General features: G+C 39.1%; 1 protein-coding gene across 1 annotated transcript in view; it reads left to right on the top strand.

Moving 5' to 3' along the window:
- The window catches only part of LOC109599138 (uncharacterized), a 128,881-nt gene extending 113,999 nt beyond the window's left edge, over positions 1-14,882 (top strand). Inside the window, exons 10-21 of the mRNA XM_049963570.1 lie at positions 1,176-1,384; positions 2,978-3,672; positions 3,884-4,139; positions 4,502-4,934; positions 5,189-5,541; positions 5,721-5,980; positions 6,154-6,313; positions 7,740-8,006; positions 9,180-10,366; positions 10,584-12,065; positions 12,810-12,898; positions 12,957-14,882. Of these exons, the coding sequence (XP_049819527.1) occupies positions 1,176-1,384; positions 2,978-3,672; positions 3,884-4,139; positions 4,502-4,934; positions 5,189-5,541; positions 5,721-5,980; positions 6,154-6,313; positions 7,740-8,006; positions 9,180-10,366; positions 10,584-12,065; positions 12,810-12,898; positions 12,957-13,242 (5,677 nt within the window). The 3' untranslated portion in view covers positions 13,243-14,882. The remainder of the gene's footprint in view (positions 1-1,175; positions 1,385-2,977; positions 3,673-3,883; positions 4,140-4,501; positions 4,935-5,188; positions 5,542-5,720; positions 5,981-6,153; positions 6,314-7,739; positions 8,007-9,179; positions 10,367-10,583; positions 12,066-12,809; positions 12,899-12,956) is intronic.
- Positions 14,883-14,915: the final 33 nt, after the last annotated feature.

Genomic DNA, 14,915 nt, shown 5'->3' with positions numbered 1-14,915 from the left:
ATATATATATTATTATATATATATATATATATATATATATATATAATAAATTAATAATGATCCAGACTTTCAGTATCTCGCCCTGTCTTTGATCTAATGAGGCGATCAATTTCATTCTGAGGTATTTCATCCCATGCTACATCTACTTGACACTGAAGATCTTTAGAAGGAGGTCTGAATTTGTTTCCGGCTTATAATGTCTCACATGTATCGGTATCTGGAATCGGTAATAAGTCGGGTGATCTTGCTTACCATGGGAACAAATTACATCTTAATATTTGAATCTTATAATAATGTTGCCATATGAAAGAAAATACACACAAGTCAGTAAGAAAATGTTCAAAAAGACCGAATTATGAGGTAAACCCTTCGCCGTGGTAAGGAGCCTTCCAAAAGATAAAGTTCTAAGAGGTCCATTCGTTCCTCAACAACTTCCTAAACCTCTCCCACGTCAATGAGCTTCTTTAAACCATACTCTCTCAATAAATCAAGACACAGCTTTAACTCCGGTTCACCCAACTGATCTGTCTTAAGCCAGTAATTCGTATTCTATGAAACTAAGACTTAGATGACTAAAATTTGAACCTTTCTTACTACGGCGTTTGAAATGAACTCTAAACAACATTCAGAGAAGAGTGTATACATTAAATTTTATTAAAATAGGAACACTGGATTCATGTTTCCATTTTTTTCGGACAAAATTAGAGCGATTTATTTAACTTATGTTATTTAATTGCGAAACATGTCATGTTAACAATGACATAAAAAAATAAACCCAGAATATTAACAATTTTTATCGCGACAAAATTAAAGCGACTCTTTTATTATCTGTAGAGAAACTAAATTATTTTATTTTATTTTCTATCTTGAAGACAAGAAAAGAAGCAAATAAAGTTATTTACTCAGAATGCAAAGCACTCAACCAAAAATTACAAGTAAATCCATCATAATAACGTAATTTACACACAGAACCTCCGGCAATCTGGAAACAAAACCCAGTCAACGAAATCGCAAACCGATCCATAACTCACAACGTAAACAGAGCATAGCACCCACCTTGACAATCCCATTTTCGGCTCCCGCATCGAATCTGGAATGGTGCGATGCAATCCCGAATCGGAAAGGTCCATCCGTTTACCGTCAATAATGTCCTAACGTAAATCATTCCGTTCCAGATGCAGCTACGACTATCTGGAAATACTGGAGCGGTCGTCGAATGCGACATCAAACTCGTCGGGATCCACGCGTAGGTTGTGCGGCGATTGGAGTTCGAAGTTGAAGCTGTTGAGGTACGTCAGCGACGGATCCAGACTGAAGCTCCGATTCAGTTCCGATTATTCGCATCACTTCGGTGGCTTTAAGGCCAGAGTGTCGATGGAAAACGGTAAGTTGTATTTTTTCATACCATCAATTAATATTAATGATTATGGGGGTTAATTAGTTTGATTATGTTTATCAACGGGATCTGGTGGAAGGGCCTAAGCGCAAATTAATAAAACCTTATAAATGACGGGAAGTTTTCCCCCTTAAAAACCTAATTGCTTTGCTTTTGTGGAGTTTATTAAGTCGCATAAGCTTATTATAAATACTAGACGTACTTATTCATTCAAAAAATTTAAATGAGGCCTCGCAAATTGTCTGTTGTTAATTTCAATTTAATGTCCTAAATTTTATATTTCTCCTGGGCTTTCATCTTGTGACATGAATTTTATTCTGTTGCAAATAAATCACTGGATAATTACAACAAACACATTTTCTGAACATGGCAAGTTTGTAAAACAAATTACGAAGCTGGGGGCGCCACATAAACGCTGTTCCTTTGATTTACAAAGCATAAAACCATACAATTTAGCTAACGATGAGGTTTTTTCGAGTCAGCTTATGTAATTTGCTGGTGCAGGTGCAACGGTAGCTTTAATAAAAGAAAATGTACCAACTTGTAACTCTACCCTTTAGCACAACTCCTGGAATGGTTTAGAAACAAACAACGATAAAAGAAACTAAAACAAAGCATTCAAAGTGTAATATTACCAATGTAACCCATTAGGACGCTATTTCTGACTAAATTTACGATAATTTTATATCAAATGTGGTGGATTTTTAAATTGCAAATATGGGGACAATATAAAAAAGGCGTGAAAAATTTCCATGTCCTTAACACAAATATGCTGCCATTTTTCCTTCTCAAACAGCGTTTAAGCTGATTTAAGACCAAAGCCGATTTGCCAAATAAGAAGTTTCGTTCGGAAAACTCAGCGGTTCTGCTTTGAAAAGTCACAAAAGTGAAATAACGCACCCCGAGGCGAGCTTAAGGTGGATTTATAGGTTGACTATTGTGCTCTTAAATAGAATCACGACGTCATCATTCACAATATTTTATGGGATTATAATATTTCGAACAAAATTTGTTTGAATTAAGTTTCTATCCACTTCTTAACTATGTTAATCTGTTTTAAACTTCGTCAAGATCTTTTACAATTAAAAGTTGAACAAGTTATTAATTTTAATTAATTTTAAGCGCAGCTTTTGAGACATTTTGTTGCAAAAAGAATGTAGACTCGCAATCAAATATTTACGCTTAACCACCTAAAACTAACAACACAGCTCATAAACTACAATTAATATTAATAAAACAAGTTTATAGTTTGTAAACGTAGAGTAATAAAAAAATACTCGTGGAAAATGCGACCAAAAGAATCCAACATTTTCCACGCAATCCTTTCGGAATATGCTTGAGGGCGAATTTAAACGTAATTTAATTTGAAACATTAAACTCGAAATTAAACACGATTAGTTTTATATCAAGAGCCAGGCGGAAAATCCGTGAAAACTGGGACAATGGACTCTGACCGCGATAAATTTCTGTGCCCGGCTACGTTAATACTCTTCCATTTTTCGTCCCTCCACAATGTTTAATCTGTCGAAAATCATTAGAATCATTTAACTCAATAAAACATCCTGCATAAATTGTTTTCAGCCATGCAATGTGCCGACGATCGCCTCATAATGTTCAACAACTCCTGCTACTTGATCGTCAACTATCCGGAAGTAACTTGGAACACGGCCCAGCAAATATGCCGTGGCCTCAAAGCGAATCTAGCCTCAATCCAGTCGCCGGAAGAGGAACGATTCATCATAACGAACATCCGCAAGAACCCGGAGTATCGTACCAGTGCCTTATATTGGCTTGGCGCCACCACCGAAAACCGTGACGAGTTCCATTGGATCGACGGCCAGTCGATGAACTATTTCGGTTGGTTGCCCGGTGAAAAACCGCAAGAGAAAAACCAGCAGAAGAACGTTAGGAATGTGTCGTGTCTGGGAATTAGGTGGACGCCATCGCCTACCCCAATGCTGCCCAGCGGGTTGTACTGGAAGCCCATGAAATGTAATTCTATTGGAGGCTACGTTTGCAAGCGGAGGCACCAGTTGTTAGGGACGGGGATCAACTTTAACAAGACCTTGAACGGATCCGAGGGAACGCTGACGACTCCTAATTATCCAGGGAATTACTACAATAACTTGGATTTTTCCGTAAAAGTGGTCGGTCCGGATAGAACCAGACTGGTAATCAAGTTTCAAAAGTTGGATGTGGAAGCGCAACTCGAATGTTTGTATGACTACGTGGAGATAAGATCAGTAAATAAGAAAGAAAGGGGAGCAAGCGATTCAGTAAGTCATTTAGCAATAGTAATTGTTAGTGTGAATTTTCAAGAGAAAGATAAGGTTTCTTGATTGCTTTAAAACGATAAAAACATTTAGTCAAAAATTGCACAAAGGTATATACCAGCACCATTTATATCAATTCTGCAAATGTCAACAGCACATCGATTGAATTACCAGCCAAGCAAAAAGTCCAATAATAACATTTTCTCCATTCCAGGTGAAATGGTGCGGCAGCCACGACACCGACATGCATCGGTTCGATTTCGTATCGGAGGGCAACGAGGCCGAAATCAAATTTCACTCCGACTATTCGATATCTGGGAGCGGATTTTCGTTACGGTGGCAGGCGGTCGACGTGTCCGCGTGTCCCCAGCAAACTCTGACGGCCAAGGAGGGCGTTCTGCACAGCCCCAACTATCCCGACTTTTTGCTCGCCCATCTCGACTGCACCGTCACTATCCTCGCTCCTGCAGGCGAGTTGTTGTTTTCTCTGTTCGCCTCTTTGTTTCCATTTTCTTTGTTTAGTCGGTGCATTGTGGTTTTGGCGCTTTTTGTTCATGTATGGCGCACAGAAAAAGCACACGAAATAATACGTGTCTGTCAGTTAATCATGTTATAAAGGAATGACGATAGCAAAGAATTTTTCAATTCCAAAACGAAAGGAATGGGTTTTGTATACTCATAATGATAAGAGCTCACCCGCACAAATAAAGAAAAAAATATATGTTCTTTCTATTAATATAATTACAAAAAGTCTGAACAAGATCAATCAAGACTTATTTGTACTATACTATATTTATTTACTTCCATTGTAATTGAATCCCATAAATTTCAGGAAAGAGAGTGTTGCTTCAATTTGAGGAGGTGGACTTGGGCCGAACATCGGAAGATTTTGACCTAGCTCCCAAACAAAACAACGAAGCAACCATTGAAATCAACCTCAGTAAACACACAGCCGCTTTCAGACCATTCGACGTCGAGGGCCTACTGACCGAAGGCACGTTCATATCCACAGAGGAACGGCTGCAACTCAAACTGCAAACAGGCGATAATCCCCGCGGGACCGGCTTCAAAGCCACATACAAGATCGCCAATCCCATTGTCGAAGAGAGGACGATTAGCCTGGCCAATTACACGTCAGGGCTGCTCCTGCATCTGAATTATCCTGATAATCCGGCGGCTAACGTCGATTTTCTGCAGCACTTTACTGCTCCTCTGGGATATGCAATTTCGCTTGAACTGCACTATGTTAAAATGAGTGATACTGAGTAAGTCCATAACATATTTTGCGTTCTACACTAACTAATTTGTTTGTTGAACTTAATCGCATTTATAACCCCCTTTTATAAAACGTTGGGTGGAACGTTTCCTTTTCCAGTAGCTTTAACATTTCCCTAAAGACCGTCGAACAAATTTAGACATATTGACCAAACACTAATGTAAGAATTTATTCCCTCGATGCCACTCCGTAAACCAGACGCAATCGTCTATCTGAACAAAGTTCAACGATCCCATGTTTCAGAGACTGTTCGGACGGCTACGGCCTCATAGAAGTCTACGACCACTACTCGGACACGAACGGGACGTCCTGGAACCTGTGCTACGACACCGAACGTCAGGATTCCGTCATTCCGGCAGCCCCCATCGCCATCAAGTCCTTCCTTAACACCATCCATTTGCGACAACGGAACACTCTACTCGGCGTTCCGCTGAACGGAACGCTGAAAGTGTTGCCGGACGCCGGTTACAGAGCGAAGCTGCTAAAGTTTAGGGAGGAAAGGGTGGAGAGCTGTGACCCCAATCCCTGTCTCAACAACGGGAAATGTATCTCGAAGAAGGCGCATAAGTTCTGCCAGTGTCTCGGCCATTACACAGGTAAGAGCATACGATGGCTGGCTGTAAGTTTTAAACGACGAGGTCGGTGTGCCCATTCAGCTAAACAACGTGGAAAACGTTTCACACGACCTGCAAATGGACTGTGTTTATTACAGTCTAGAATATATTGCGTCTATACTTGAAAATTTCTCTAATTTTTCAATGTGGTTTGTTAAAAGGCATTTTCTGCGCTTTGACCCGATGCGAACTGGAGCCGTGCGTGTTTGGCACTTGCGAACTGACCAACACCAGCTACAAATGTCACTGCAAAGCGGGTTACGTCGGTCCGACGTGCGAGCAAAAACGCAAGCCTTGCGAAGGCAATCCTTGCGAAAGTCGGGGTACTTGTGTGGAAAGGGGAGACGGATTTCAGTGTAAATGCCACGCTTGGTGGGAAGGATCGAAATGCGAAAAGAGAATCTTACATATCCCTTATAAGGTAAGGAGGACGGATTGTCTGCCAAGAGGAATTTATAAATTGTATTCAAATAAATCCAATTTATAAATAGCTCATAGCTGTGCATTTCCGGGTCATCACATGAATGGTGTTGCCTTTGACCCTTTGGCTATTCCAAACCTTTTTTGAGATAAAGATTTTTGTATTTATTGCAGCCGTTGAGTGAACGAATGCTGCATGAACCGTTCTGGTTGGGTCTGATGACGGTGTTTTTCGTGATGGCCGTGATTGGACTGGTCTGGTGCGCCAAGAGGCATTTCCCAGAGAAAATAGAGAAGTTGCTCGCTGAGGATAACGACCGCAACAGGAGCACCAGTAAGTCAATGCTTAGTTTTATATGTTCCTAGTTTTATTTGGCATATTTATTAATATTGGTAAAATCGTAAGGATGTCTGTCTGGAATAAAAAGCAGGGTTGTTGGTTATATATTTACTATTGGATCAATATGTAAATGTGATGTTGTGCTTATAAATTCCATCAGTAAAATAGTACCTCAAATCATGTTCATGTAGTTATGTTATTTATTTATGAACACCTGTTAAAATTACAGTCCTAAAAGCATTGTTTATTATCTAGTATTACCAGGCTTGTAATTACTTGTAATTAATATTGAAAGATAATTAATGTTTGTGTTAATTGAAAAGCCAATTAATAATTATATGGTAATTATTTTGACTGTGAACATCTGCCCAATTTGTTAAAGGTAATTGCCAATCGTTACCAAATTATTCACTTCATGATTTTGATAATTGGTTGGCACAAACAACAACCAACTTTGTTTTACAATAATTAAAATAAGGGGACCGTAATAACAGTTTAAAATATAGTTTATATTTTAAAAATATTTTTAAAATTATAAATCTATAAACAGAGCACGATAATATCTGGGCAAGTTTAAGTTTTACCATTAAACTTACAAACAAAAGCCGACTAACGGAAAATTTCTAGGGGATAAATCCCACCCCTCACAATATATTCCTTTCAACATGCAACAAAACTGCAAATCCAACTTGCCTGTTTTCCCATATTAAAACTTCTCGGAACTCGATCGCCGGAGAAAAGTTTCGCACTTGGAAAGTCAGAAACACATTTGCACGTAAGAGAAACGGAATGGAGTTAATTTTATGTAGCCACTCAGTTTTCAGAGCAGAAAACAAGTTATTTATTTGCTTTATATGATATTATTAAGTTCTGTTGTTGGGATTATTTTATTTATTTAGTTGTTACAGGTGAACTTTGACTTTCGACTCAGTTTGTTCTATTTATTTTATGTTTAATAAATGGGAGGAATTGTATATTAATTTTATTATTTAGATTAATGATCAAATTTATCTTCTTAACTCCTTCACTTTTGTTAGGTTGATTCAGGTTGTAGGTGAAGAAAAAGGAAATACGGTAATAATTTTTCAATGAGTACAAAGATATTGAGTAGTGTCAGATTATGCATAACCATATCAAAATTTATTTTGAAATTATAGATATTTCACTAAACTCATATTAAAGTTAAAAAAGCACTGCTATATATATAGCAACAATTAAACGTTTTTGCTTTAATATGAATTTACCTGACCACTTAATTTTATAATGTTTATTAGTGGTTGCAACAATTCTCATGTCCATAATGCTGGTTAAAACTTGTGTTCTTGGATTGCTGTGTAGTGGTTTAGTAATTACATAGTTTTATTTTTATTAAACGCAGTGTCATCTCAATTTTGATTGAAGTTTGGTTTGGGTGTTTCAGTGTCGTCGTTGAGGAGCGCGTCGGTGCGCGAACAGTTGGCGGCGGCGTCTGCAGCCGCGGGTGGCGGCGGCAGCGGTCAGGCTTCGACGACGGCCAGCACTTGTGCCCCCAGTCCAGGTCCGGGAGCGCCCCGTTCGTTGTTCGGCCGCCTCGGTATCCGCAAGCCGTCCATCCTCAGCCTGACCAGTCCACACGCCGGCGGCGGTCTCGTGCCCGCCACCGCCAGAACGTTCAGTCTGGACGATCTGTTAAAACCTCCCCCGAGACGTAAGGCCCGGTGCCTGAGCTGTAATTGTCAAACCACAGATTACTTTTTCTTCCGTTTTTTATTATTGTTATTGACTATTTTTCTATTGGACTGTTGACTGACTCTCTTACTGTTTCTTACTGTCTCAGCTTCTTTCCTCTGACGATTGGACACTCGTTCTGCCAAGTGATGCGAGAAGGTCTTAAATTACATTAATTAGTTGCCTTTATTGAATTTTGTATTAAATCATCAAATACTTCTCACTTATTATCAAATCAGAATATACTAACAATGCTTAATTTGTGATAATAATACTTAATTTCTTAATTGTAATTATGAATATTTCAAGTATTCTCCTTTAAATTATACCAGTGTATATGTATGTCAATTTAAGTTATAATTGAGAATCAATTTTCTAGTATTAAATAAAAAAAACTCCATAAAACAAGAGACCAAGCTCGACCACTTTGGCCCATCAGTCTTGAGAAATTGCTGCTCTACTGTCTGTTTCCGTATCCCTGAATGCCCCTTATCCTTCACTCTATTGCGTGTGGCTGGTAGGTTGCACAGTATATGTTCTCGTACCCAATTATTTTTTGGTCGCACCAACCGCTATTGTACATAAAACGGCACAAAACAACGATGTGTACATACAATGCAAATGTCATTTAGATACACACTGTGTTGTTTAATTCATACAGGCACAACACGTCACATAAATGTTGTCATAACTAAGAAGTGAAGAAAATGTTTCATTTTTTGCTAGAATAATAATTTAAAACAATTCATTCCAGTACAGTAGCTACATGCATTGCTAAGATAGTTGACATCACCAGTTTTCATCTTAAAGTTGACTTGAAGTACTTAATGTAGTTTTTGTTATTCTGTTTCTATAGAGTCAGAAAAGGAAAGAAGTGAAACATTTTCAAAACTAGGGAATGCATGTAAAAAAACTTGTGACGTCCAAGAACTAATTACAGTCTGTTTTAGATTCTCGCCTGAAATCACTATCTTAACTTGCCATTTCAAAATTCAAACGGATACCGATATTGCCGAAAACGTAGTTAAAAATTAAACAACACAGATGTTTAACAAGCCTTGAGCTGGATTGCTTTATACAATAGTACAATGCGGTCTTATTTGTACAAAGATCGTTTGATATACGCCTTAATCTATTATATGATATTATTTAGGTACGCCATCTCCAAAAAAGAAACGTAATAACTCGACGCCCACAAAGAAAAACGTTGCAGAAAAGAAACAGATACTGCAACAATTGATCTCGCCAGGCAACAAACAGGGATCGAGGAAAGTAAGCCTGGGTGAACTGATCCAGATGACGGAAAGATCGCCCAAAGAGGGCCCAGATAGAGCAGACCGCATATCGATAACGGTGGCAGAGACAGATTTTACCGAATCAGATCCTGTACAATCAGCGCTGAACGATCCAAAGTTAGAGAAAAAAGTAACGTTCGCCCGATTGCTAAACAAGGTTTCTGCCGAAATGAGTTCTGGATCGGACATAGAGCTGGGCATAATGCAAACGAACAAGTTGGGCTGTATGTTCGCTAGGCCGTCGAGTACTCCTCCCTCGCCCAGCGTAGACACAAGGTCCCCGAACAGCACCTCCAGCAATCAAGGTAGTGATTCGCTCACTAGCTCTGATTTAGCGATATCGGTGTTCAGCTCTAGTATTTCAGATCTCCTTAGCACGAGGCGTAATAACCGCCTGCCTAATGGGCGTGAGAAGCCGGCCAGTGCCGATTCCATATTGGCAATGTTCCGCAATTTCTCGTCGACTTCAGCCGGCGCGAACCTGCCCTCTTCTCTAAGGGTGTCGCCCTCCACGACGCCAACCGCCTCTAGTCCCCAAGACGACATCGTAGGCGACGACGAATCCTCAACCTCCTCAATCCCGACGCCGGTGTCGTTCTCGAGCGGCGCGCCGGAAAGCCCGATAATGCACCGGCACGCTGCGCAAAACTCTATCGAAGTACCCGTTCTAGATACGCTCAGCGCGCACAAGACGCCCAATAGCGGCAACTTGCTGCATCCACCCACCATACTGTTAGAGATACCAAGCACAATCAATAAGTGCCTTTCTCCGATCAGGGAGCTACCCACTCCACTACCCTCCCCAATGCCATCTCCCGCTCTCACTCCTATCATGAGGAGGAGTACGGCCTCATCTTCGCTAGAAGATGCCGAGCTAAGCGACGATAAAATCTCCGTTGAACTGCCCAATATATCGATCAGTTGCAGCGACATGGACGACGACGAAATTAGGTGCACAGACATTGCCATCGATCCCCAAGCTGAGGACGGACTCATACTCGAAGAGGCTGCCGCCATGCAACAAAGTGCTCTTTACAGAACTAAGGTAACCCACAGTTTCCTCAATTTTCGACTAAAGGTGAAAAGACTTAAAAATGCATAAAAGAAGATAGAAGTAGATAACAGACAGCACAGGAACCCTTTGGCTTCGCCTACTTCTTTTTCTTCTCTCCTTTACTTTAACCTTTGGTTCCACTTTGATTTACAACAGGCTAAGTTCAAATCTAATGCTTCATGTCTAATAATCGTTTTTTTTTATTTAGAACCGACCGCCTCCGCTGGGCCAGACTTCTGACTCCTCCAGTCACGACGAGATCAAGATAATGGTTCAGCCGCCGCCGTTGGTCATACCAACATTAACCATTCAGACACCGTCGCCCACACACACAATCACACCATCCGCCCTATTCCCCGGATCACCGCCACCCCGTTCCCATAAAGAGACTTGCTTCCAGTTTCCCACTCCGAAACAGGCAAGAAAGATGTTTAAGGATTTCGAGAAGCCGACCTCCTTGGACCTACCGTGCGCCCCACCTATGATTACGATCACCTGTAACATGAGCGAGGCGGAATCCGATGCGGAATCTATGTCGCCTGCGGTTAAAGCGGCGGGACATTTGGGGGTAGCACCCGTAGGTATGTCGTACCTCAGTCCATTTTCAATGGTGGCTAGAGGCGACCACAACGCTTCAGAGAGCAATTTGAGTTCGTCAGGGTACAGTTCGATGGCAAGTCCAGGTCCTAGTAGATGTGGATCGAGCAACCCTTTGTGTCCTTCCGAGATGGAAGATCCGGGTTCAGGGGGATCGCATAGAAGGACGTCATTGACACCGGTGTTAAAAACGACCAACAACAATTCGGATTGTAATACTATTAATAAGACGGAGGATCAACGAAGGGGAAGATCGGATTCGGAAACGCTTTCGGATGATCCGCTGTTAGAGAGCAACGATGAAGGGATTGGTACGGATCACATAGATGAAAAGATAGATGACGGAGAGGTCAAAAGTGCCAAGGAGCTGGAAGTATTCATTAGCGAAACGGAACCATCAGTTAAAATGCTGATTGACATTCCGGTGCTGAGTCCCGTGCCGCGAGTGGGGAAGTGCGTGAGTTTAGATGACACGATAGACCGGTTGATGCCGCCACCTGCGGGCGGTAAAAATTCGCTGCAGCTGCCTTCGATTGTAGTACAATGTGAATCACCCGGTTGCGAGAAACACTTAAGTCCGATGAGCTCGCGAAGTGAGAGCCCGCTGAGCGACAGGACGACGGGAGTATCTAGGTTCTCGCCGCAGTTCTACGGTCGCAACAAAGATCTGCTGCCGTTTACCGATTCGGACGGTCTCTACGACTTCCCTAGTTCAGATAAGGTAAATGTCACCACTGTTTCTCAACACAAAAAGACTAGTAGAAAGCGGGATAAGAAACTGCTACGAAATTGCAAAACCCCAAGTCCCACCAAACCACTTCAGCCATTGCCATTACATAATCACTTAGACGTTCCCACCAAAGAGTCTTACTATAAAGTACCGGCTCCTAGGAAGCTTAGTCCTAAGAGGCGCATCGTGCGCTCCCAGGTAGTTAGTTCGTCCTCCAGTTCTGACAGTATTAATTCGGCCCGGGAAATAAGACTGTCGTCGTCCAGTCCCAGCCCGGACACAATTCGATGGTCGTCGCCCGTGAACTGGCTAGACGAAAAATGTCAAAAGTCACACGAGGCGTCCGGAGAAGAGACGTGCGATGTAAGTGTCGTTTGCAGTCTGTTGAAAATTGTAAATTTGTTTTTGCCCCGTACCTATTTTGCATGTCTAGATGGAGTACTGACCACACTCTAATACTTCTCTTTCTGATGTAGTTCGGAATATTGACAATGAAAACGTCGGCGTTTAACTCAGTTACAACAAAATACCCTGAAAATCCATTACCATGTGCCACATTGTTTCTTGTGTATATCTTTGATACAACTAATTCGCATGACTCTTAAATTATAATATTTTTCTAATTACAACGTCTAGGGTAACAATGAAAACAGTATGTATCTAAAACTCATATTTATTTGTTATATTTTGTGACTTTTAGATGCAATTGCTGTAAAAATAGCACTTATAAATTTTTACATTTTTTATTAGAGATAATATCACAATAATTTTAACTTAGATTTCTTATAATACTAATTGCACGAGTTGAAACGTAGCCCTTTCAATCATATTACATTAGTCGATCATTTTCATTGTCGGTATTATGTTCTAATCGATGTTTGATGTTTGTTTCAAAATGGCAATGCTTCCATTCTCGAAATTTTCATTGTCGATATCATAGCCCCAGACCCCAGAAAACAAGTCGTAACCCACGATGTAGTGACGTACAATTGCAATTTAGTCATTGCTAGGACTGCTTTTGCTACTGTAATATAAACTATGTGCCTTCAACGTTGTGTTAATAATAATAAAAACATTAAATTTGAGTTTAATAACATTGTATTGCAGGATGCAAATACCGTGATGTTGCCAAAACCCCACAATAACACTAAATACCAGAAAATCAGCAGACTTCGAGCCATCAGCCATCAAATTAGGTAAAACTTAACGATCTAACCACAAATATTTTAAAGCATTAAACAGAAGTGATTCCAGATTTCTGAGAAGACTTGAATTAAGCTTGAAGCGTCGCGAACGTACGGTGAGTCCATCGGACAGCTTGGACAGCGGCGAGGACTCCCCGAGGGCTACTTCACCACTTCTGGCTTCGTCGAAGGCACCCAAAGTGGAAATAAGGAAGAGCAGCAGCATTGGAAAGCTACAGACTAACTCTTCGGCTAAGAACAGACGCAACAAGTACAAACGCGGCGATTACCTCCTTCAAAGCGACGAGCACTCCAGGAAGAAGGTGGTGGTCGCCGGTAACGGTCATTCGGATTAAATGTGGTTTTAAAATTGCCGGAGACAAATTTTAATCAACCTAATTGGCTTTGATTTAATTTTGGTTGATTGAAATGTGTTCCACATCCTGTATAAATAATGTACTGAATAATATAAAACGAAAATAACGACAAAATATATTCTAAACATCGAACAATCATAAATGTAAAGTTAAGTTATTGATCGCAATATTTTAAGGGTGATTTTAAATATATTAAAGCTTTATTGATACATGAAAATCGAATTAGTTTGATGCTCAATTGTACGCATTATCGTTATTGTTGCACATTTTGTTTTCGTCGAAGCAGTACCCTAAATTTTGTGACAGGGTCTGATTTCATTATTAATTAGTTGTTATTGTTGCGCCACATTCAAAAGTTAAACAAGTGTTAAATTGTATCAGTTTTAATGATTTTCATCATATTGATGTATGTGTATAACTTTTTGAAATGGTGCAACATATCTGTTGTTAATTCGTTACATATTATATAAAATCAATTTAAAAATTTTGTAAATAATCTCGTCCATGAATATTCATCAAAACTATAATATAAATATTAATAATAATACTAATAATAAGATAAAAACATGAAAAGCTGATCTCTCTAGTTTGAGGAAGCTTGAAAAGGCTTTGAATAAGAGACTGAACAATTTTTATACTATAAATTTTAACTGTTTCTTGTTACTAAGATTTCTTATAGTTGCACTTTTTAAATGTAGTCCTATCAATCGTACTCCCATGATATACTATATTTAATAAATACACGACGACCGTGTGTACGAACATACAACTTTTATTCTGATGTCTCTGTGATAGATCTCTGCTAGATCACTTCAGAATGAAGATAAAAGTGATTTGCTTACAGAAACGTGTATAACATTATGAGTTACTAATATTTTGATCAATGTTCAATTAATTTAGCCACTAGATGAAAGTATAATACATACAGTACCTTTAAAATAGTAAAAAAAGGATTGTCAGGAAATAGAGTTGAGAAATGAATATACTAATCTTATTATTAGTTACATTAAATTAAATATATAAAAATATATATTTGATTATCAGTTCCAATAAATATTTTCAATTTAGGTACTTTAAGATTAAGATTAACACGTGCTGTGTTTATTACAGTATAAAAAGTGCCTCTACCATTTTGTACCTTAAATTTTTTTAACCAATTCTGCCAATACAAAGTCTAAAATTAAAACCGTATTGTTCCAAATTAGTACACATAATTCCTTAAAGATGCAGCACAAAAACGTAAAAGATTAAATAAAATAAAATATACAATAGATAATGAGGATGTAGGCATTAGAAGGTTTTAGAATACTTTTCGTGTCAACAATTTTAAAACGAACTTTTCTGTAAGCAAGTTGGCGAACAATATACTTACAGCAATATATTGAAGGGAGCAAAAGAGTCTTTTGGCACAAATGAGCAATTATTATAATTAGTATTGCGCACTACTGTTCTATACTATCTTTCTTTGTTAATAATATTTAATATATTATAAAATAATGTAAAAGTCTTTCATCAATAATTAAAAAAAACAGTTATATTAACATACGTACATATTTTATATGGTATTTATTTGCTGTGCTAAACGACATTTAATAAAATAAAGGAGCTTGTTTTCTTTATTTGTCTTTTATTATTATTCACCCATTCCTAAA

Source organism: Aethina tumida, chromosome 2 (assembly GCF_024364675.1).
Source record: "Aethina tumida isolate Nest 87 chromosome 2, icAetTumi1.1, whole genome shotgun sequence".
NCBI classification, from domain to species: domain Eukaryota; kingdom Metazoa; phylum Arthropoda; class Insecta; order Coleoptera; family Nitidulidae; genus Aethina; species Aethina tumida.
The sequence above is the reverse complement of the archived record's forward strand: the minus strand, read 5'-3'. Positions and strand labels throughout refer to the sequence as shown.